Here is a 21,123-nt window from a genome sequence, read left to right as displayed (position 1 = left end):
CATCGGTTCTGGTGACTTTTTACTGTTTATCAGTTTGTTCCAAAACCTCCTCTATTAACACCTCGATCTAGAACAGTTCCTCAGCTTTGTCACCTAAAAAGAATGGCTCAGGTGTGGGACTCTCCCTCACATCCTCAGCTGTGAAGACCGATGCAAAGAATTCACTTAGTTTCTCTGCAATGGCCTTGTCTTCTTTGAGTGCTCCTTTAGCACCTCGATCATGCAGTGGCCCCACTGATCGTTCACCAGGCTTTCTACTTCTGATGAACTTAAAAATGGTGCTGTTAGTTTTTTGCTAGCTGCTCTTCAAATTCTTTTTTGGCCTCCTGTGGAAGAAACGAACTCCTCTCTCAGGTTGGAAGGAACAGCTTTATTCAGGACATGTGATCGCAAGGGAAGAACACAGCTGACAGAGAGCTTCTCTGCCTCAGTTTCTCCAAAGTACAAGCAAGATCACACAAGTATTTATACCTCTTTGTGACGTGCGTTAATTAAACCATCTGCTTTTTATTTAGGCTATTTGCTATCTACTCGGGTATTTTCTCACTTTCTCTTCTCAGACATCGTTATCTCCGGGCTGGGTCACACTGACTATCCTGCTGTTTTCCACTCGCTTCTGACGTGGGCCCTGCTTCTACGGGTCTCGCGGTACTAGGCTAAGACTTGACAGAACAGTTGCTCTGTCTGTGACACTTAAATGGCTGCACTTAAACCCTCTTTCTTTCCCTGCTTCCACAATCCCAAATTACACTTTTACACTTGGCTCGCCAGAGTTTATGCTCTTGCCTATTTCCCCAGCAGGACTTGACTTCCAAGATTTAAAGGCTGCCTTTTTGCTTCCAGCCACCTCTTATACTCTGCTGTTTGCCACGGGGACACGTTTGTGGACTTCTTACTGGTTTTTCAGTTGGGGTATGCATTTAGTGTGAGCCTCTGTTATGGCCTCCATGCAGCTTGCCGCATTTCCCTCTTGTGTTCCTTTCAATTCCTGTTTAACTAAACCCCTTGTGACGTTAAATGCTACTGCGGTGGTGCCACGGAGTGTGGGGGAGTCTGGTCCTGCACCCCTCTTCCTGGGACTCACAGTGACTCTCAGCCAGCCAGTATAACAGAAGGTTGATTGGACAACAGGAAGGCAGGTTACAGCAGAGCCTGGAGGCCCAACCAGGACCCCCCAATCGAGTCCTTCTCGAGGTTCAGGGCACTTGGATCCCAGCATAGGATCCCCTGAATTCCCCTCACCCAGCCCAAAACCGAAACTGAACTGCCCCTCCTTCAGCCGCCCGATTCCTTTGTCCAGCTTCCCGGGGCAAGGTGCTAACCCTCTCCCCCGTACCTGGCTCAGGTTACAGGCTTAAAAATCCTGTCCCTCACCTAAAGACATCCCTGGCTCTCCCATCCCCCACACAGACAGCCCCTACTCCATCACGTCTCTCCCCCCTTGGAGACTGAACTGAGTGGGGTCACTCTGCCCAGTGACTTGGGGAAACTCAGGGCCCCCTCTCCGGGACAACGCGTCCGCTGTCAGGTTGGCATTTCCCTTCACATGGACCACGTCCATGTCATAGTCCTGCAGGAGCAGGCTCCACCTCAGGAGCTTGGCTTTCGCTCCTTTCATCTGGTGCAGCCAGGTCAGGGGAGAGTGGTCGGTGTACACGGTGAAGTGTCGCCCAAAGAGATATGGCTCTAGCTTTTTAAGGGCCCACACCATGGCCAGGCATTCCTTCTCGATGGCCGCGTAGCTTTGTTCCCGGGGTAGCAACTTCTCGCTCAGGTACACGATGGGATGTCTCTCCCCCTTTTCATCCTCCTGCATTAACACCGCTCCCAGTCCCGTGTCTGAGGCGTCAGTGAAAACCATAAAGGGCTTGTTAAAATTTGGGTTTGCCAGAACCGGGCCACTAACCAGAGCCTCCTCCAGCGCCCGGAGAGCCTCCTGGCACTGCTCAGTCCAGATCACCTGGTCTGGCTTCCCCTTTTTGCACAGTTCAGTGATGGGGCCGGCTATGGCGCTAAAGTGGGGCACGAACTTTCGATAGTACCCCGCCATCCCAATAAAGGCCTGGACCTGCTTTTTGGTTCGGGGAGCAGGCCAGTCTCTGATCACCTCCACCTTGGCTGGTTCTGGCTTCAGGCAGCCGCTCCCCACCCGATGGCCCAGGTAAGATACTTCAGCCATCCCCACCTTCCACTTCTCAGCCTTTACTGTTAACCCAGCCTCCCGGAGTCGGTCCAGCACTTGTTTAACCTGGGACACATGGTCCTTCCAGGTCTGGCTAAAGACACAGATGTCGTTAAAAGACGCCACGGTAAAACTTTTTATTCCCCTTAGCAGCTGATTCACCAGGCGCTGGAAGGTGGCCGGCGCTCTCTTGAGGCCGAAGAGCAGGGTTAGAAACTTATAGAGCCCCAGAGGGGTGATAAAGTCTGATTTCAGCCTGGCATCTGCGTCCAGCAGTACCTGTCAGTAGCCCTTTGTAAGATCCATGGTGGTGAGGTACCGAGCACCTCCCAGCTTGTCTAGGAGCTCGTCAGGCCTGGGCATGGGGTAGGCATCAGACACGGTGATGGCATTGAGCTTTTGATAGTTTACACAGAACCGGATTGACCCCTTTTGGGGGCCAGCACCACTGGCGAGGCCCAAGGGCTGGAAGACGGCTGGATCACCCCCAAAGCCAGCATGTCCCTGACCTCTCTTTCTAGGTCCCGGGCAGTTTTCCCAGTGACCGAAAAGGGGAGCATCTTATAGGGGGATGTGACCCGGTCTCCACCCGGTGGAGAGTCAAATTAGTGCGTCCAGGCTGGTTGGAAAACAGCTGTTGGTACAGATGCAGCAGCCCTCTGATCTCAGCGTGCTGGGCCAGGATCAGCTGATCAGAGAGGGGAATCGCCTTCAGGGGGGAACCAGCTTTTGTCCCAGGGAATAGATCCACTAAGGGGTCATCTCCCTGCCCCTCCCAATGTCCACACATGGCCCACACCACATTCCCCCATCATAGTATGGTTTCATCATGTTCACATGGTACACCCGACGGTGATGTGCCCGGTTTGACAGCTCCACCACATAGTTTACCTCATTCAGTTGCTTGATAACCTTGAAGGGCCCTTCCCAGGCGGCCTGGAGTTTGTTTCTCCTCACGGGGATGAGAACCATCACCTGATCCCCGGTGGCGAAGGCACGGGCCCGTGCCGTGGGGTCATACCAGACCTTCTGCCTCCTCTGGGCTCGGGCCAGATTCTCCCTGGCCAGGCCCATGAGCTCGGCAAGTCTTTCCCGGAAGGTCAGGACATACTCCACCACCAACTCTCCATCGGGAGCGGCCTTCCCCTCCCATTCGTCCCTCATCAGGTCTAGGGGCCCCCTTACCCGCCTTCCATACAACAGTTCGAAAGGTGAAAACCCGGTAGATTCCTGGGGTACCTCCCTGTACGTGAACAGCAGGTGAGGTAAGTACTTGTCCCAATCCTGCGGGTGCTGGTAAATAAATGTTTTTAGCATCATCTTTAGTGTCCTGTTGAACCTTTCCACTAGCCTGTTGGACTGGTGGTGATACGCTGAGGCCCAGTTGTGCTGGACCCCACATTTCTGCCATAAGGACCGGAGCAGGGCCGACATGAAGTTGGACCCCTGGTCCGTTAAGACTTCCTTGAGGAACCCCACCCAGCTGAAAATGGTCAGCAGCGCATCTGCCACTGTGTCTGCTTCGATAGAGGACAAGGCCACCGCCACCAGGATGTATTTCTTCCCCGACCGGGTCGCCTTGCTGAGAGGTCCCACTATGTCCATGGCCACCTTCTGGAAAGGTTCTTCTATGATGGGTAACGGCCTCAAAGCCGCTTTCCCCTTGTCCCGGGCCTTCCCCACCCTCTGGCAGGGGTCACAGGATTGGCAGTACTGTCGGACCTGGGTAAAGACCCCAGGCCAGTAAAAGTTCTGTAGCAGCCTCTGCCTGGTGCGCCGGATTCCCTGGTGCCCTGCGAGAGGGATGTCATGGGCCAGGTACAACAGCTTGTGACGGAACTTCTGGGGAACCACCAGCTGCCTCCTGATCCCCCATGACTCTACTTCCCCTGGGGGAGCCCATTTTCGGTATAGGAACCCCTTCTCCCACAGGAACCTCTCCTTGCAACCTCTCCTCATGGTCTGTACCGCACTGAGGTCAGCCCGGTCCCTTGGCCTCCGCAAGGAGGGATCTTTCTGCAACTCGGCCTGGAACTCAGCAGCTGGGACAGGGATGGGGACCGGCTCTCTCTCGCTGGCTGGGTCTGAGGCCGCAGCCTCTCTGAGCCATGTCCCTGGGTGTTCCCTCCCCACCAGGTTAGGGTCCTGCACCTCGGGCAGAGCCCCTTCCCCATTGTCAGGGCACAGTGCCCTTCGCTGACTCTGACTACGGGTCATGACCAGGGCACCCTGGGTGTTACTTGGCCAGACCTCCAGGTTCCCCCCCCATTAACACTTCCATGGGCAAATATGAGTGTACCCTCACGTCCTTGGGGCCCTCCTTGGGCCCCTACTTCAGGTGTACCCTCCCCACGGGCACCTTGAATGGGGTCCCGCCCATACCCATCAGGGTCAGGTAGGTGTCGGGCACCATCCGATCTGAGGCCACCACCTCAGGCCGGCCCGGGGTCACCTCTGCGCCCGTGTCCCAGTACCCAGTGACCTCCATCCCATCTACCTCCAGGGGAACAAGGCATTCTTTCCGGAGGGGCAGCCCCGCACCCACTCTGTAAACCAAAAACTTGGAGCCTGGAGCATCCATCCCCCCAGACGAGCTGACCTGGGGCCCTCCTCCCTCCTTCACAGGTGGTACGTGGCCGGCCCCCATTTCCTGCGAATGCTGCCCCTCATCCAGCTGGGTCTCTACCAAGTTAACCCAGTGTGGGGTTGGTCTGCTCAGTCTGTCCTCAGTCTGGGGCATTGGGACCGTATGTGGCCCCTCTGGCCACACTGATAGCAGCTCATGTCCTGTTGGTCCCGTCGAACTGGTCGGTTGTCCCTGACGCTGGGTGTTCCCCTTGGGAGAGGGTTCTCCCTATTCCCCCTTTGGGAGGTCCCAGGATGACTCTCTCTCTGCATCGCGGCGGGCCTGTTCCTTTGAGACTCCTCCCTGCCACCCCCCGACCGGCTCTTCACAAACTCATCGGCCAGCCGCCCTGCATGTCGTGGGTTCTCTGGCTTTTGGTCCCTCAACCACAGCCTCAGGTCGGATGGGCACTGCTCATACAGTTGCTCCAGTACCAGCAGTTTGACCAGGTCCCCCTTCGTCTGGGCCCCATCTGCCCACTTGCTGGCGTATCCCTCCATGCGGACGGCTAGTTGCAGATATGAGACCTCAGGGGTTTATCCTGACTCCGGAACCTCTCCCGGTACATCTCAGGAGTCAGCCCAAACTCGAGCAGCAGGGCCTGCTTGAATAGTTCGTAGTTCCCTTTCTCCTCCTCCCCCAGCTGGCGATACAATGCCACGGCCTTGGGGTCCAGTAAGGGGGTGAGAACCCGGAGCCTGTCTGCCGGAGCTACCTGGTGCAGCTCGCAGGCCGTCTCAAAGGCCTCCAGGAAGTCATCCATGTCCTCCCCCTCCTTACGCTGGGCCAGGATGCACTTCTCAAAGCTCTGCGCTGTCCTGGGCCCCCCCTCACTCATCGCAGCTGGGGGCCCGCTGCCCCTCTGCCTCGCCAGTTCCAGCTCATGATGACGCTGTCTCTCTTTCTCCTCCCAGTCATGTTCTCTCTGTCTCTCACGATCCTCCAGCTCTCTCAGTTTTAGCTCTCGCTCCCATTCCAGCCGCTTCCACTCCACGGATGCCGAGCGTCACTGGGATGATCCCCTGCTGGGGGGTGAGCTTCGCTGGGATGATCCCCTGCTGATCAGGGGGGTCACGGTGCCCTCGGCATTCGCTGGGCTCCTCCCCACCCTTCCCCTCGGCATAGGAAGAGGGGGTCTCGGGAAGCCCTCAGCCGCCGGCTGACCACTCCGAGCGGGGACAGACACTGGTGCCTGCGCTGCATCTGCCCGGCTGCTTCCCTCAGAGACAGGGCTCCGTTCATTCATGCGGTCTCCCTGCTCCAGCCGGACAATCAGCTGGTCCTTGGTGAGCCTCCCCGGGCGCAGCCCCCTCTGCTTGCACAGCTCCAGCAGGTCACACTTGCGCCGCTTGGCATACATCTTCCTGCTGGCCACTCACAGGCCGGGGTGCTCGCCGCTCCCCACGGTTTCCAGGGGGACCCCTAGTGCACGAGCCCTTTTTGAGGTCATCACCTCTCTGCCAGGGTCGAGCTCCTCCGCCCCTGGGACTGCTCGCTGCAATCCCCCGGGGGACCCTGTTACTGCAAAGTCCTTCTCACTGGGCACACACTCCCAGGGGTTAATCACCCCTTCGTTTTACTGCTCCCCAGTCACTTACTGCAGGAAGCGTCGTCCACGGGGTGCAGTATCTCCCGCCGCTGCCACCAGTTGTCACAGAGGGTGGGGGAGTCCGGCCCTGCACCCCTCTTCCTGGGACCCACAGTGACTCTCGGCCAGCCAGTAAAACAGAAGGTTTATTGGAAAACAGGAAGGCAGGTTACAGCAGAGCCTGGAGGCCAAACCAGGACCCCCCAATCGAGTCCTTCTGGAGTTTCAGGGTGCTTGGGTCCAGCATAGGATCCCCTGAATTCCCCTCACCCAGCCCAAAACTGAAACTGAACTGCCCCTCCTCCACCCGGCCGATTCCTTTGTCCAGCTTCCCGGGCCAAGGTGCTAACCCCACCCCCCACCTGGCTCAGGTTACAGGCTTAGATCCTAGTCCCTCACCTAAAGTCCTCCCTGGCTCTCCCATCCCCCACACAGACAGCCCCTACTCCATCACAGGTGGGTTTCTTTGGTGTCCCCAGCACCCGGCTGTTGAATGTTATTACATTGTGGTCGCTATTACTGAGCAGTTCAGCTCTAGTCACCTCTTGGACCAGATCCTGTGCTCTACTTAGACTAAATCAAGAACTGCCTCTTCTATTGTGGGTTCCAGTCATTAATCGTGTGTGGAAATGTTATCTCTGCATCCCATCCTAAGGTGACGTGTGCGCAGTGAATACAGGGATAGTCAAAATCCTCCACTATTATTTTCTGTCTTTGTAGCCTCTCTACTCTCCCAGGGCATTTCACAGTCATCCTCACCACCCTGGTCAGGTGGGCAGGAGCATATCCTTGCTGCTATACGCTTATTATTCAAGCACGGAATTTCTATCCCGAGAGACTCGATGGTACAGTTTGATTCATTGAAGATTTGTACTATATTTGACTCTACGCTTTCTTTCACATACAGTGTCACGTCCCCCACCAGTGCGATCTGCTCCATCATTCCTATACATTTCGTACCCTGGTGTCACCACGCCCCATTGATTATCATCATTCCACCAAGTTTCTGTGATGCCGACTACATCAATATCCTCATTTAATACCAAGCACTCGAGTTCCCCCATCTTAGTATTTACACTTCTAGCATTTCTATATTTGTCAATATGTAGTTGTCTGCCTTCATGTGAGGTAACTGCTGATACAGACTAACACGGCTACCACTCTGAGACCCTTCATTGGACTGTTTCTCCTCAGTTCCTACCTGCACTTTATCAGCTTCGATCCTCTCCCCTTTACTAGGATATGGAGAATCCCCATTAAGAGATCCTCCCCCAAGGGATGTCTCTGTCCGAACCATGTGCTCTTCTGCACCTGTTGCCTTTTGTGGCAAACTGAGAACGTTCTTAATGTTTTCTCTGAATGCTATGTTGGTGCCTCAGTGTCCCCTATGCAGTTCTGAAGTATCTAGGTGGTGGAATCAGGGTGTGTGATTGCTACAGAGCAAAGGGCCAGTGCACCTAAATGCCTGACACTCTGTCTCCTGGCAACTGATGGCCTGGGCCCCCCTCTGCAAAGGTGCCAGCTGAAGGTGTTGGAGACAAAGGGATCAGGTGACCTCCTGGCCCGGGAAAGGAGCTGAGCAGAGAGGAGGGGCTGGAGGGGGTGGTTAGTCGGGAGCTGGCTGGGGACGAGGAGTGAAGTGCAGACGTGGGGGTCTGGCTCACTGCCCCCCAGAATGGACCCGGCTGAAGGGTCCCATTCGCTGTACCTACAAGCTCTGTTTTAGCCCCTGTTCCTGTCATCGAATAAACCTCTGTGTTACTGGCTGGCTGAGAGTCACGTCTGACTGCGAAGTGGGGGTGCAAGACCCTCTGGCTGTCCCAGGACCCCACTGGGGCGGACTCGCTGTGGGAAGTGCACGGAGGGGCAGAGGATGCTGAATGCGCCAAGGAGAGACCCAGGAGGTGAAGACAGTGTGAGCTTCTTGCCCTGAACAAGTCTGCTCCAAGGGAGAGGAGGCTCCCCAGAGTCCTGACTGGCTTTGTGGGGAGCAGTTCCAGAGCATCGCCCGGTGACTCCATGACACCTTTCCCCCAGCCCTTAGTTTCAAAACTCCTCTACCACCTTTTAGCGTTACACACCAGAAATCTGGTACCAGTTTGGTTTAGGTGGAGCCCAACCTTCCTATATAGGTTCCTCCTTTCCCAATAAACCTAAACCCCTTCTCTCGTCACCATCATCTCATCCACACATTGAGACCCTGCAGTTCTGCCAGTCTCCCTGGCCCTGCGCGTGGAACTGGAAGCATGTCAGAGAACAGCTGCCAGGGAGGTCCTGGGCTTCAATCCCCTACCTAGCAGCCTAGTCGTGCCCTCCAGGACCTCTCTCCTAGCTCCCATGTGACCCAGTGCCTGTCTCCCCTCCCTTCCTGGCACCATTACGGCAGCAGGGCCGTGCTGCTCATTGCCCAGATGCCCCCTGACCTGGCAGGGCTGAGCTGAACCCTGCAGAGAAAGGCAGTGGGCTCCCCCCATGTCACGAGGCTCCCAGAGCTGCCTTGCTCAGCCCACTGCTCTCACTGAGGCCAGGGCTTCCCAGGGACAGGCTGGGGGCCCCTAGGGCAGGGGGTCAGTGAGGGGCGAGGGGATCCAGGACCTGGGCTGAGCAGGGACTGGCCGGAGCTGGGGCTCGGTCCCTGGCTGAGCGCCCATCTCCCGGCAGGAGGTGATGCAGCTGGAGAAGCAGCTGGGGGGGCAGCTGATCGGAGCCCCCCGCATCCTGCACTTCAAGGACAGTTACCACAACCTGCGTCTCTCCATCCACGACATGCCCAGCTCGCTGTGGAAGAGCAAACTCCTCGCCAGCTACCAGGTAGGAGAGCAAGCCGTGACTGCTGCGCCCCCCCCTGCCCCAGCCGGGGCTCCAGGGCCAGGCCCAGCTCTGCCCACAGCAGGATGGGTGAGCCCTGCAGCAGCGACACAGCGGAGCAGGCACTGAACCCCAGGGGCTGGCAGGGATGCCCCACTCTTCCCTGCCCCCCATCCTGCCCCAAGCTCCTGCTGCCCTGGGCCCCTGCTCTTGGCCGGGGTGGGGACCGTCCCTGTTGCTTCCCGAGGAGGCCGGAGGGATTCCTGCCTCGCCCCTGAAGCCCGAGAGCCCTGCAGCAGCCCCAGGGCAGGCGGGAGTGACCCTCGGCTTCCCTCTGCCGCAGGAGATCCCCTTCTACCACCTGTGGAGCGGGCTGCAGCCCTACCTGCACTGCACCTTCACGCTGGAGCGTCTCAGCCCCAGCACCTGCCAGCTGGTCTGCAAGATCTGGGTCTGGCAGGTGGAGGGCGACGGGCAGAGCTTCAACATCAACTTCAACATTGCCAAGGTGAGCAGGCTGGGACCGGTGAGTGAGGCTGACTGCGGGCAGGCGCCAGGCCCTGGAGCCACCTGCCCGAGGAACAGGAGCCCTGGGAGGGTGGGGGGCTGACTGCCGGCCAATGTCCATTTCAGGGTGGCTCCAGTCAGTGACTGGGGATCTCAATCCTTGTAGCTTAAGGTTTCCCCCTCTTGAAACCCAAAGCAGATCTGAGATGAAGCAGGATCACGTCCCAGGGTTTTTATACATTTCCAGCAGCCTTTTGGCCTGAGAAAGCAATAGGCTTAACTCTCCTTCTCCCAAACATCCTGGCAATTAGCACAGAGTAATTTATCCGTTAAACAGTTCAGATACAGGTTACCACAACCTTCACAGAGACAATAATACTATTTCCCTCAAGTGTCTTCCTAGATGTTAATATTCCCTTTTGATCTTTGAATCAAAGCTCTGGCACTAGCCAAGCTGCATCCACCTGTCCTCCCTTCGCTGCCATCCCAAGCCCTGAGCAGACACCTCCCCTTCTCTCTAACAATGTGGCTGCATTTCCCAGCTTGCTTTGTTTACAGACCTTCCTAACCAGTCTCTAAAGCTGGGCCCTGGGGCAGGTCTGGCTGGGAGGTAATTAACTCTTTCTGGCCCTGTCACCTTCCAATGAGATTAGCCCACACTGCTAACGTCACACCTGCTCCCTGCTGGACTCCTAGGACACGAGCTTCTCGGACTGGCTGGTGCCCGAGAGCGAGGCCAGCTGCCCAGCCCTGGTGGGCCCCAGTGCCTTCAAGATCCCCTTCCTCATCCGCCAGAAGATCATCGGCAGCCTGGACACGCCCTGCGCCCGTGGGGCTGATTGGAGAACACTGGCCCAGAAACTCCACCTGGACAGGTACGGGGGCAGGGAGTGTCTCCCCACCAGGACACTGAGGGCAGGGAGCGTCCCCTCGTCAGGGCACTGGGGGCAGGGAGCATCCCCTCGCCAGGACACTGAGGGCAGGGAGCGATCCTGGGGGCAGGGAGCGATCCCAGGGGCAGGGCACTGGGGGCAGGGAGCGATCCCGGGGGCAGGGCACTGGGGGCAGAGAGCGATCCTGGGTGCAGGAAGCAACCCTGGAGACAGGGAGCGATCCTGGGGGCGGGGCACTGGGGGCAGGGAGTGATCCCGGAGGCAGGGAGCGATCTCGGGGGCAGGGAGCATCCCCTCACCAGGGCACTGAGGACAGGGAGTGATCCCGGGGGTGGGGCACTGGGGGCAGGGAGCAATCTCGGGGGCAGGGAGCGATCCCAGGGAGCAGGAAGTGTCCCCTCACCAGGGCACTGGGGGTAGGGAATGATCCCAGGGGCAGGGCACTGGGGGCAGGGAGCAATCCCGGGGGCAGGGAGCATCCCCTCACCAGGGCATTGAGGGCAGGGAGTGATCCCGGGGGCAGGGAGTGATCCCAGGGGCGGGGCACTGGGGGCAGGGAGCGATCCCGGGGGCAGGGAGCATCCCCTCACCAGGGCATTGAGGGCAGGGAGTGATCCCGGGGGCAGGGAGTGATCCCAGGGGCGGGGCACTGGGGGCAGGGAGCGATCCCGGGGGCGGGGAGCATCCCCTCACCAGGGCACTGGGGGCAGGGAGTGATCCCGGGGGCAGGGAGTGATCCCAGGGGCGGGGCACTGGGGGCAGGGAGCGATCCCGGGGGCAGGGAGCGTTCCCTCACCAGGGCACTGGGGGCAGGGAGTGATCCCAGGGGCGGGGCACTGGGGGCAGGGAGTGATCCTGGAGGCAGAGAGCGATCCTGGGGGCTGGGAGCGATCCCAGGGGCGGAGAGCGTCCCCTCACCAGGGCACTGAGGGCAGGGAGTGATCTTCAGGGCGGGGCATTGGGGGCAGGGAGTGATCCTGGGGGCGGGGCACTGGAGGCAGAGAGCGATCCCGGGGGCTGGGAGTGATCCCAGGGGCAGGGAGCGCCCCCTCACCAGGGCACTGAGGGTAGGGAGTGATCCCAGCGGCAGGGCACTGGGGGCAGGGAGCGATCCCGGGGGCTGGGAGCGATCCCAGGGGCAGGGAGCGCCCCCTCACCAGGGCACTGAGGGCAGGGAGTGATCCCGGGGGCAGGGCACTAGGGGCAGGGAGCGATCCCAGGGGCGGGAGCGTCCCCTCACCAGGGCACTGGGGGCAGGGAGTGATCCTAGGGGCAGGGAATGATCCCAGGGGCGGGGCACTGAGGGCAGGGAGCGATCCCGGGGGCGGGGAGCGTCCCTTCACCAGGGCACTGGGGGCAGGGAGTGATCCCAGGGGCAGGGCACTGGGGGCAGGAAGTGAGGGATGGGGCACTGGGGGCAAGGAGCGTCCCCTCACCAGGGCACTGGGGGCAGGGAGTGAGGGATGGGGCACTGGGGGCAAGGAGCGTCCCCTCACCAGGGCACTGGGGGCAGGGAGTGATCCCAGTGCCAGGCCTCTCGTGCAGCCCCCCTTGGCCGACCAGCCCGTGAGGGCAGGGGGTGCCCCGGGCAGGGGCAGGGGTGGAGCTCCCAGCTAACTCCTCTCCTCTCCTCTGCAGCCATCTCAGCTTCTTCGCCTCGAAGGCCAGCCCGACTGCCATGATCCTGAACCTGTGGGAGGCGCGACACTTCCCCAGCGGGAACCTGGCGCAGCTGGCCGCCGCCGTGGCCGAGGTGGGCAAACAGGACAGTGCCCTCTTCGCCGTCTCGGAGGCTGAGTGCTGAGGGGCCAGCGCAGGGCGGGGCAGGGCCCTGCAGAGGGGGGAGCACAGGCCCCGGGGCAGCAGCGTGGGTGCCACTGCCCCAGAGGTGCCAGCTCTGTCCCCTGGCGGCCTGTGCTGGGCTCCTGTTCATGCTGCCTGCACAGGGGGCAGGGAGCTGGCTGGGTGGGCACGGGCTCCCCAGTGCTGGCACTGACTGAGTGCGGGGGGCTGTGCCCCTTGCTAGGACTCACCTGACCCCCCGCATGCCAAGGAGCTGTGGGCCAGTCCCCCTTCGGGGGTGTCTTGGAGCCAAAGAACAGGCCAGGGCGGGGGCTGTGGGCGGGGGCTCTGGGGGGTGCTGGGATGGGCTGCCTGGCTCCAGCCCAGCCCATCCGGGTGCTGTGTGTGCAGCGGGCATTGTGCGTCGTGCGTGCTGTAACGTGTGGGGCCGGGCGGTGCCAGGCCCTGTCCCATGTTGTGTAAAGACCGTTTTTTAATTCTGTATTCAAGTGCATTCGCGTATTTACACTTGGCCTTATGTACATAGCAGGCATCGCGGGAGGGGGCTAGCGGGCACCATGTAAATAAATTGGATCTATATTGCTAGCTGGGAGTCGCACTGTCACCAGACACGGGGCTGGGGGGGGAGCAGCACAAGCTGCCCCATGGGGAGTGTTCCAGTCCCTACCCACCCGGCCGCCTGGGGGCAATGCCCCTGGGGGAAGGGCAGCGCTGGCTGCAGACGGGAGACGGTTCCCAGGTCGCCAGGGACTTCCCTGGGGCCTCGTGGGGTGCAAAAGGCCGGCAGGGCACCCCAGCTCCTCCCCACATGGGGCCCTCCAGTGTCCGGCGCTGGCAGCAAAAGACACTGCACCGCTGAGTTGTGCAAAAGGCTGGTTTATTCTTCACCCCTCCCGAATGCCAGGTCAGATGGCATGATGCTCTGGCACAGGGCAGGGGAGAGCCCGTCTCACAGGGGCTTTGGCATAGGGCCCAGGCTGCGTCCATGTCTCAGCTGCCCGGCGCAACCTCCATGGGCGGGGCAGGGCTGCACCCAGCTGCTCTTCCCTCACTGCAGGACTCCAGGGCAGGCTCAGGCCCGTTGGTGGCGAGCGACACGACAGCCAACAGCTGCGATGAGCGCGGCGCCTTTCCCCGAGCCGTCCTCTGACTGCAGGAAGGTGACGCTGCAGCGTGGGGCCAGCTGCCGCACCGTCTCCTGCACCTGCTGCGCGAAGCTGCAGAGAAGGGGGGAGTGAGGCCAAGTGCCCTGCAACTCTGCCTGCCAGGCCCTGCAACCGGCCCCTTTCACTGCCCGCCGGGGATTACAACTTGCCCCCCCCTTCACTGCCGGATGGGCCCTGCAACCTGCCCCCACATTCACTGCCTGCCAGGCACTGCAACCAGCCCCCCTTCACTGCCCGCTGGGGATTACAACCTGCCCCCCCTTCACTGCCGGATGGGCCCTGCAACCTGCCCCCCCATTCACTGCCTGCCAGGCACTGCAACCAGCCCCCCTTCACTGCCCACCGGGCACTGCAACCAGCCCCCCTTCACTGCCCGCCGGGGATTACAACCTGCCCCCCCCTTCACTGCCGGATGGGCCCTGCAACCTGCCCCCCCATTCACTGCCTGCCAGGCACTGCAACCAGCCCCCCTTCACTGCCCACCGGCAGAGCCGGTGCAACCTTGCGCCCCCCCAACCCCTGCAGCAGCTGCCCGCCCCCCCGCCACCCTGAAGTGTGCCGCCCGTCCCCGTGGCAGCTCCCCACCCCTTGGCCTGAGGACCCTGCGGTACCTCCCCACCCCAGCTCACCTCTGCTCCGTGTCCTCTCCAAGCAGGACTGCGCAGTGGAACCCCTGGGCTGGCGGCTGCTGGCAGCAGCTGTGCTGACCCAGGGGACCTCCCTGGGTTGCCAACGGGGCGCCAGGGCAGCCCAGAGGATTTCAGGGGCCTGGGGTCTTCGGCGGCGGGGGGCCCTTGCTTTGGCGGTAATTTGGCGGCGGGGGGCCCTTCCGCTCCGGGACCTGCCGCCGAAGTGCCCCGGAGACCCGCCACGGGGCCCCCCCACTGCCGAATTGCCGTCGATGCGGGACCAGCTGCCGAAGTGCAGCCGGGTCTTCAGCGGTAATTCTGTGGCCGAGGGCCCCCGCCGCGGGTCTCCGGAGCACTTCGGCGACTGGTCCCAGAGCGGAAGGACCCCCCACCAGCGAGGACCAGGAGCAGAAGAAGCTCCAGGAGCCCGGGCCCCACGAGTGTGTTTTCCGGGCCTCCCAGAGCGAGTGAAGGACCCCGCTTCAGGGGCCTCAAAAAAACTCTCGTGGGGGCCCCTGCGGGGCCTGGGGCAAATTGCCCCTCTTGTCCCCCTCTCTGGGCAGCCCTGCTGGCGCGCTGACCCAGAGGAAGCCCTGGGCTGCCGGCAACAGCATGCTGACCAGGGGAAACCCCTGGGCTGCCGGCTGCCGCGGCGGCGCCCTGACCCAGGGGACCCCCTGGACTGCAGGCTGCCGCGGCGGCGCCCTGACCCGGGGAAACCCCTGGGCTGCCGCGGCGGCGCCCTGACCCGGGGAAACCCCTGGGCTGCCGCGGCGGCGCCCTGACCCGGGGAAACCCCTGGGCTGCCGCGGAGGCGCGCTGACCCGGGGGACACCCTGGACTGCAGGCTGCCGCGGGCAGCTCAGACTCCCTCTCTGTCCCAGCAGCAGCAGCTGCTCAACCATTTAAAAAAAAATTGGGGGGGCTTTTTGGCGCCCTAGGCAACCGCCTAGTTCGCCTAAATGGTTGCACCGGCCCTGCCCTCCGGGAACTACAACCAGCCCCCCTTCACTGCCCGCCAGGCCCTGCAGCCAGGCATTGCCGCTCTCCCTTGCTCACCCACAGGCAAACCCAGTGTCCTTGCCCTCGGCTGCACCTGCTGCAACTCATCCCTGCCCGCCCCCGCGCAGGGGCAAGCAGCTCCTCTGCACCCATCTGCTGGCACAGCCACGGGGAGCCCCGAGCCCCTCCTCTCTGCGCTCCCCCGCATGCCAGCAGGGCCCAGCCGCCCCTCCCGCCCCCACTCACTGAGGGTGCAGCTTGTAGAGCGTCCCGTCCACGCCCACCGTCACCGCCAGCTGCTCCAGGCTCCGGTTCTCCCGGATCTTCTCCACCACAGCAGCCACGGCTGCCCCGCAGAGCTGGGCCGCGCGCCGGGCCACCACCTGGCACACCTCCCGCACCAGCACGCTGTCCTCACAGCTGACGTGCAGCCCCAGCTCCTCCAGGATGGCACACACCTGCCGCAGGGCCAGGCCGTCACTGTGGGGACACGGGCACCATCAGTGCGGCCCAGGCCCTCGCCCCTGCCCCCTCCCCCCCGCAGGAGCACCTCAGCGGCAAGGGCTGGAGTCCTTTGCCCTGCCTGGCAGCTGGCGTCCCAGGAGCCATCAGCACCGACAGCGCCTGCCCCCTTCACCCTCCTGCGCCCAGCCCGCACTCACCTCTCGATGGACGACAGGAACTTAGTCTGGAAGATGTCTGGGGTCTGGAGCTTGGGGGACGGGCGGCCTCGGAACAGGCACCCCTTGTCCGTGAGCTCCAGCAGGACGCGCCGGACAATCTCGCCCAGATACATGCCACTGATGAGCTTCTCAAACCTGCCCCGGTAGGAGAGACCAACGGGCTGTCAGCACAGCCCCCTGCCCTGCCCCAGGACGGCCCCTGCCCAGCCCCTTCTCCCCGCCCAGTACAGCCCCTTGCCCAGGCCTGCCCTTCCCCACTACAGCCCCCTGCCCAGGCCTGCCCCAGTACAGCCCCTGGCCAACCCTGCGCAGCCCCAGGACGGTCCCTGCCCAGCCCCTTCCCCACCCAAGTACAGCCTCCTGCCCAAGCCTGCCCTGCCCTGCTCCACGATGACCCCTAGCCAGGCCTGCCCTGCCCCAGTACAACCCCTTGCCCAGGCCTGCCCTGCCCCACGATAGCCCCCTGCCCAGGCCTGCCCCAGTACAGCCCCTGGCCAGCCCCTTCCCCACCCCAGTACAGCCCCCTGCCCAAGCCTGCCCTGCCCTGCTCCACGATGACCCCTAGCCAGGCCTGCCCTGCCCCAGTACAGCCCCCTGCCCAGGCCTGCCCTGCCCCAGGACAGCCCCCTGCCCAGGCCTGCCCCAGTACAGCCCCTGGCCAACCCTGCGCGGCCCCAGGACGGCCCCTGGCCAGCCCCTTCCCCACCCCAGTACTGCCCCCTGCCCAAGCCTGCCCTGCCCTGCTCCAGGATGACCCCTGGCCAGGCCTGCCCTGCCCCAGGACAGCCCCCTGCCCAGGCCTGCCCCAGGACAGCCCCTGGCCAGCCCTGCCCTGCCCCAGGACGACTCCTGCGCTGACCCAGGACGGCCCCTGGCCAGCCCCTTCCCCACCCCAGTACTGCCCCTGGCCAGGCCTGCCCTGCCCCAGGACAGCCCCCTGCCCTGCCCTGCCCTGCCCTGCCCTAGATGACTCCTGCCCTGCCCCAGGATGGCCCCTGGCCAGCCCCTTCCCCACCCCAGTACAGCCCCCTGCTCAAGCCTGCCCTGCCCTGCCCTGCCCTGCCCTGCCCTGCCCTAGGATGACTCCTGCCCTGCCCCAGGATGGCCCCTGGCCAGCCCCTTCCCCACACCAGGACTATCCCTGGCCAGGCCTGCCCTGGTGCGGCCACTACTCAGGCCCGGTATGGCCCCCTGCCTGGTGTGGTGTGGCCATTGCTCCCCCCCACCCGACCCCAGCACAGCCCCTGTTTAGTCCCTCTGCCCCCAGTGCCCCACCTCTGCCTGCCGGGGTTCAGCGAGGCCTCGTCCACCTGTCTGTCGAAGGGGGTGAAGAAGGTGTCCAGGCAGCCGTTGTCGCCAAACGCCCCCCACTCCATGTTGATGCACATCCGCCCCTCCTCCCCTGCCAGGGTGCCCACGTTCCGCAGCTCCTCCATGTAGCAGGCATTGGTGCCCGTGCCTGGGCGGGAGGGAGGGAGGGGGTGTCGCCAGGCTGGAGCGGCATCGCCCCCTCCCCTGCTGCACCAGCCCTGGAGCTGGGCAATGCCAAAGGGGCAGCACTGCGGGGGGGGGGGGTCATAGGCCATGTGCTACAGGGGGTGGGGGCCAGGCTTAGAGGGTTGAACACTGTTCTGGCTCTTGCACCCCCAAGCTGGGCAGTGCCTTGCCCTGGGGCTGGGGGTGCGCCTGCCCGCTGGGCACGGGGGGGGGGGTGTCTGCCACTTACCCACAATGAGGCCGACCTCACAGTTGGGGTCATGGTAGCCACACGACATCATGGTTCCCACGGTGTCGTTCACTATGGCAACCACATCCAGCGCAAAGTGCTAGAAAGAATGAGACCTGTTACTAGGCAACACAATTCCCTGTCGCCAGAGCAACAGCACTGGCACACTGCCCCCCCCTTCTCCTGGGAAACGGCCCCTCCCTCTGCGTCTTCCTGGAGGGAGCTGCCAGCCTCAGCCAGGCCGGGTGCCCACCTGCCCCCCAGCTGATACGGGCGAGGGCCACAGGGCTCCGGCCCTGCCCCCGACACGCCAGCATCCTGTGCTTGGGCATCACCGGGGCACCATCAGGCTGAGACAGCATCACACAGCCCTGAGCCCCCCAGCACCGAACTGCCTGCCCGATGCTCCTGGCGCGATGCCTGGCGGGGCACAACACCCCCACCTGGAAGCCTAACGCCCCGCCTGGCCTGATGCACCCAGCATGATGCCTGGCCTAGCACCACGATGCCTCACCCCACCTGCCCAGTACAACGCCCTGCACCGCCCCCCACCCCTCCTGCCCAGGCCCCCGTGTCGTACATTTTTGCGCTTCACAGCCTCCCGGAGCAGCTTCACCACATCCTGCCCCACACAGCCCGAGGCGTTGAATCCTTTGGTCCAGCTCAGCAGGATGCCCTGGGGACCAGTCATTAGGATTCAGAGTCAACAAGCTACAGAACAGTCCACTTAGCAGCAACCTGGCTAGTAGCACCTGTGGCATCATAGCACCAGCCTGCGGGCACCCACCCAGCCCCCTGGCATTAGCATCAACGGACTCTGGGCACCAGCCAGGCTGCTGAGCACCAACAGCGCTGGGAAGACAGGCCCCAGCTGTGGGCAGGGACGGAAGCGCTGCCTGTCCTGGCCACGGCCCCCCAGCCTCCCCGGCACGTCCCAGCCTCCTCCTGGGGCAGAGCTGTGCTCCCCTCTAGCCTCCCCCTGGCACATCCCAGCCTCCTCCTGGGACCACAGCCATGCCCCCCCAGCCTCCCCCTGGCACGTCCTAGCCTCCTCCTGGGCCACAGCTGTGCTCCCCTCTAGCCTCCCCCTGGCATGTCCCAGCCTTCTCCTGGGGCACGGCCCTCCCAGCCTCCCCCTGGTACGTCCCCCCTCCTCCTGTGCCACAGCCGTGCCCCCCCCAACCTTCCCCTGGCACATCCCAGCCTCCTCCTGGGCCACAGCTGTGCTCCCCTCTAGCCTCCCCCCTGGCACGTCCCAGCCTCCTCCTGGGGCACGGCCCCCCCAGCCTCCCCCTGGCACATCCTAGCCTCCGCGTGGGGTATGGCTCCCAGCCTCCCCCTGGCACGTCCCAGCCTCCTCCTGTGCCACAGCTGTGCGCCCCCCCGCCTTCCCCTGGCACGTCCTAGCTTCCTCCTGGGGCACGGCCCCCCCAGCTTCCCCCGGGACCTCCCAGCCTCCTCCTGGGCCACAGCCGTGGCCCCCCCAACCTCCCCCTGGCACGTCCTAGCCTCCTCCTGGGACACGGCCCCCCCAACCTCCTCCTGGGACGTCCCAGCCTCCTCCTGTGCCACAGCTGTGCCCCCCCCAGCCTCCCCCTGGCACGTCCCAGCCTCCTCCTGGGGCACGGCCCCCCAGCCTTCCCCTGGCACGTCCCAGCCTCCTCCTGGGGCACGGCCCCCAGCCTCCCCCTGGCACATCCCAGCCTCCGCCTGGGGCACGGCCCCCCCAACCTCCCCCTGGGACGTCCCAGCCTCCTCCTGGGACCACAGCCATGGCCCCCTCCAGCCTCCCCCAGCACGTCCCAGCCTCCTCCTGCGGCACGGCCCCCTAGTCTTCCCCTGGCACGTCCTAGCCTCCTCCTGGGGCATGTCCCAGCCTCCCCCTGGCACGTCCCAGCCTCCTCCTGGGGCACGGCCCCCAGCCTCCCCCTGGCACGTCCCAGCCTCCATCTGGGGCACGGCCCCCCCAACCTCCCCCTGGGATGTCCCAGCCTCCTCCTGGGACCACAGACATGCCCCCCCCAGCCTCCCCCAGCACCTCCCAGCCTCCTCCTGGGGCACGGCCCCCCAGCCTTCCCCTGGCACGTCCCAGCCTCCTCCTGGGGCACGGCCCCCAGCCTCCCCCTGGCACATCCCAGCCTCCTCCTGGGGCACGGCCCCTAGCCTCCCCCTGGCACGTCCCAGCCTCCGCCTGGGGCACGGCCCCCCCAACCTCCCCCTGGGACGTCCCAGCCTCCTCCTGGGACCACAGCCATGGCCCCCTCCAGCCTCCCCCAGCACGTCCCAGCCTCCTCCTGCGGCACGGCCCCCCAGTCTTAGCCTGGCACGTCCTAGCCTCCTCCTGGGGCATGTCCCAGCCTCCCCCTGGCACGTCCCAGCCTCCTCCTGGGGCACGGCCCCCAGCCTCCCCCTGGCACGTCCCAGCCTCCATCTGGGGCACGGCCCCCCCAACCTCCCCCTGGGATGTCCCAGCCTCCTCCTGGGACCACAGACATGCCCCCCCCAGCCTCCCCCAGCACGTCCCAGCCTCCTCCTGCGGCACGGCTCCCAGCCTCCCCCTGGCACGTCCCAGCCTCCTCCTGGGGCATGGCCCCCAGCCTCCCCCTGGCACGTCCCAGCCTCCGCCTGGGGCACAGCCCCCCAGCCTCCCCCTGGCATGTCCCAGCCTCCTCCTGGGGCACGGCCTCCCAGCCTCCCCCTGGCACGTCCCAGCCTCCGCCTGGGGCATGGCCCCCCAGCCGCCCCCTGGCATGTCCCAGCCTCTGCCTGTGGTCGCAGCCCGAATGTTTCCCCTGCCTAGCACCCCAAGGGGGAAGCTCAGGGCAGTGGCTGACCCGCCCGGGCAGGGTGTTTGCGTAACGTCCCCTCAGCCAGCGCAGCGCCGGATGCCCCGGCCCCTCACCTGGTCCAGGCTGGTCTGCTGGCAGGGGAAGGAGAAGGTGAAGCCAAGCGGCAGCGTCTGGCCCATCATGCCCTGCTTGGTCTGGAAGTCTGCGATGCACTCAACAATGTGATCAAAGAGCTGCAGAGATTGGGGGAGGGTCAGTGGGGCTGCAGCCCACCCGGGGCACTGGCACCCACCTGGGGGCACCGGGCGTTGGGGGCACAGCCCCAAGCCAGGCCCTGCATAGGGGCTGGGAAGTGAGAGATGGTGCCCACCCCAGGCAGCCCCAGCCCACCCAGCAGCAGGAGCAGCATTTCCAGCCCCTCCGGAGTGGCAGGGAAGCCCCCCAGCTGGCACCCGCACCCCCAGGACCCTCGTGCCTGCGGTACCTGGCTGCCAGGGCCCTGGGCCACGTGCGGCGGGATGGAGTACACCTCGCTGACGATCTGCACGCCGCCTCGCTCCCGGCTGCCCACCTTCACCAGGAGCACCCGGAAGTTGGTCCCGCCCAGGTCCAGTGCCAAGAAGTCACCTCTCTCTGCAAAGGGCATGGGGGGGGTCAGAGTCAGGCAGGCACTGGCAGGGCCATGGCACCAGGGCCTGCTCTGGGCACCCCTCGCCCTATG

At 63.6% G+C, this 21,123-nt stretch overlaps 2 protein-coding genes across 4 annotated transcripts in view; one reads left to right on the top strand and one right to left on the bottom strand.

Moving 5' to 3' along the window:
• Positions 1 to 12,961, top strand: part of UNC5A (unc-5 netrin receptor A) — a 35,878-nt gene extending 22,917 nt beyond the window's left edge. The window contains exons 12-15 of one of the 2 annotated variants that reach the window (XM_050961764.1): positions 9,058 to 9,207; positions 9,548 to 9,712; positions 10,408 to 10,586; positions 12,243 to 12,961. In XM_050961764.1, coding sequence (XP_050817721.1) covers positions 9,058 to 9,207; positions 9,548 to 9,712; positions 10,408 to 10,586; positions 12,243 to 12,408 — 660 coding nt within the window. In that variant the 3' untranslated portion in view covers positions 12,409 to 12,961. The remainder of the gene's footprint in view (positions 1 to 9,057; positions 9,208 to 9,547; positions 9,713 to 10,407; positions 10,587 to 12,242) is intronic. The other variant, XM_050961765.1, reaches the window with a different exon arrangement.
• Positions 12,962 to 13,267: 306 nt separating this feature from the next.
• Positions 13,268 to 21,123, bottom strand: part of HK3 (hexokinase 3) — a 29,946-nt gene continuing 22,090 nt past the window's right edge. For both annotated transcript variants that reach the window (XM_050961763.1, XM_050961762.1), the window contains exons 12-19: positions 20,887 to 21,035; positions 20,516 to 20,635; positions 18,194 to 18,289; positions 17,614 to 17,713; positions 17,163 to 17,346; positions 15,867 to 16,022; positions 15,451 to 15,684; positions 13,268 to 13,624 (exon numbers count right to left, since the gene is read on the bottom strand). In XM_050961763.1, the coding sequence (XP_050817720.1) occupies positions 13,480 to 13,624; positions 15,451 to 15,684; positions 15,867 to 16,022; positions 17,163 to 17,346; positions 17,614 to 17,713; positions 18,194 to 18,289; positions 20,516 to 20,635; positions 20,887 to 21,035 (1,184 nt within the window). In that variant the 3' untranslated portion in view covers positions 13,268 to 13,479. The remainder of the gene's footprint in view (positions 13,625 to 15,450; positions 15,685 to 15,866; positions 16,023 to 17,162; positions 17,347 to 17,613; positions 17,714 to 18,193; positions 18,290 to 20,515; positions 20,636 to 20,886; positions 21,036 to 21,123) is intronic.

This window comes from Gopherus flavomarginatus, chromosome 7, assembly GCF_025201925.1.
Source record: "Gopherus flavomarginatus isolate rGopFla2 chromosome 7, rGopFla2.mat.asm, whole genome shotgun sequence".
Classification (NCBI taxonomy): domain Eukaryota; kingdom Metazoa; phylum Chordata; order Testudines; family Testudinidae; genus Gopherus; species Gopherus flavomarginatus.
This window is presented reverse-complemented; position numbering and strand designations above follow the sequence as displayed.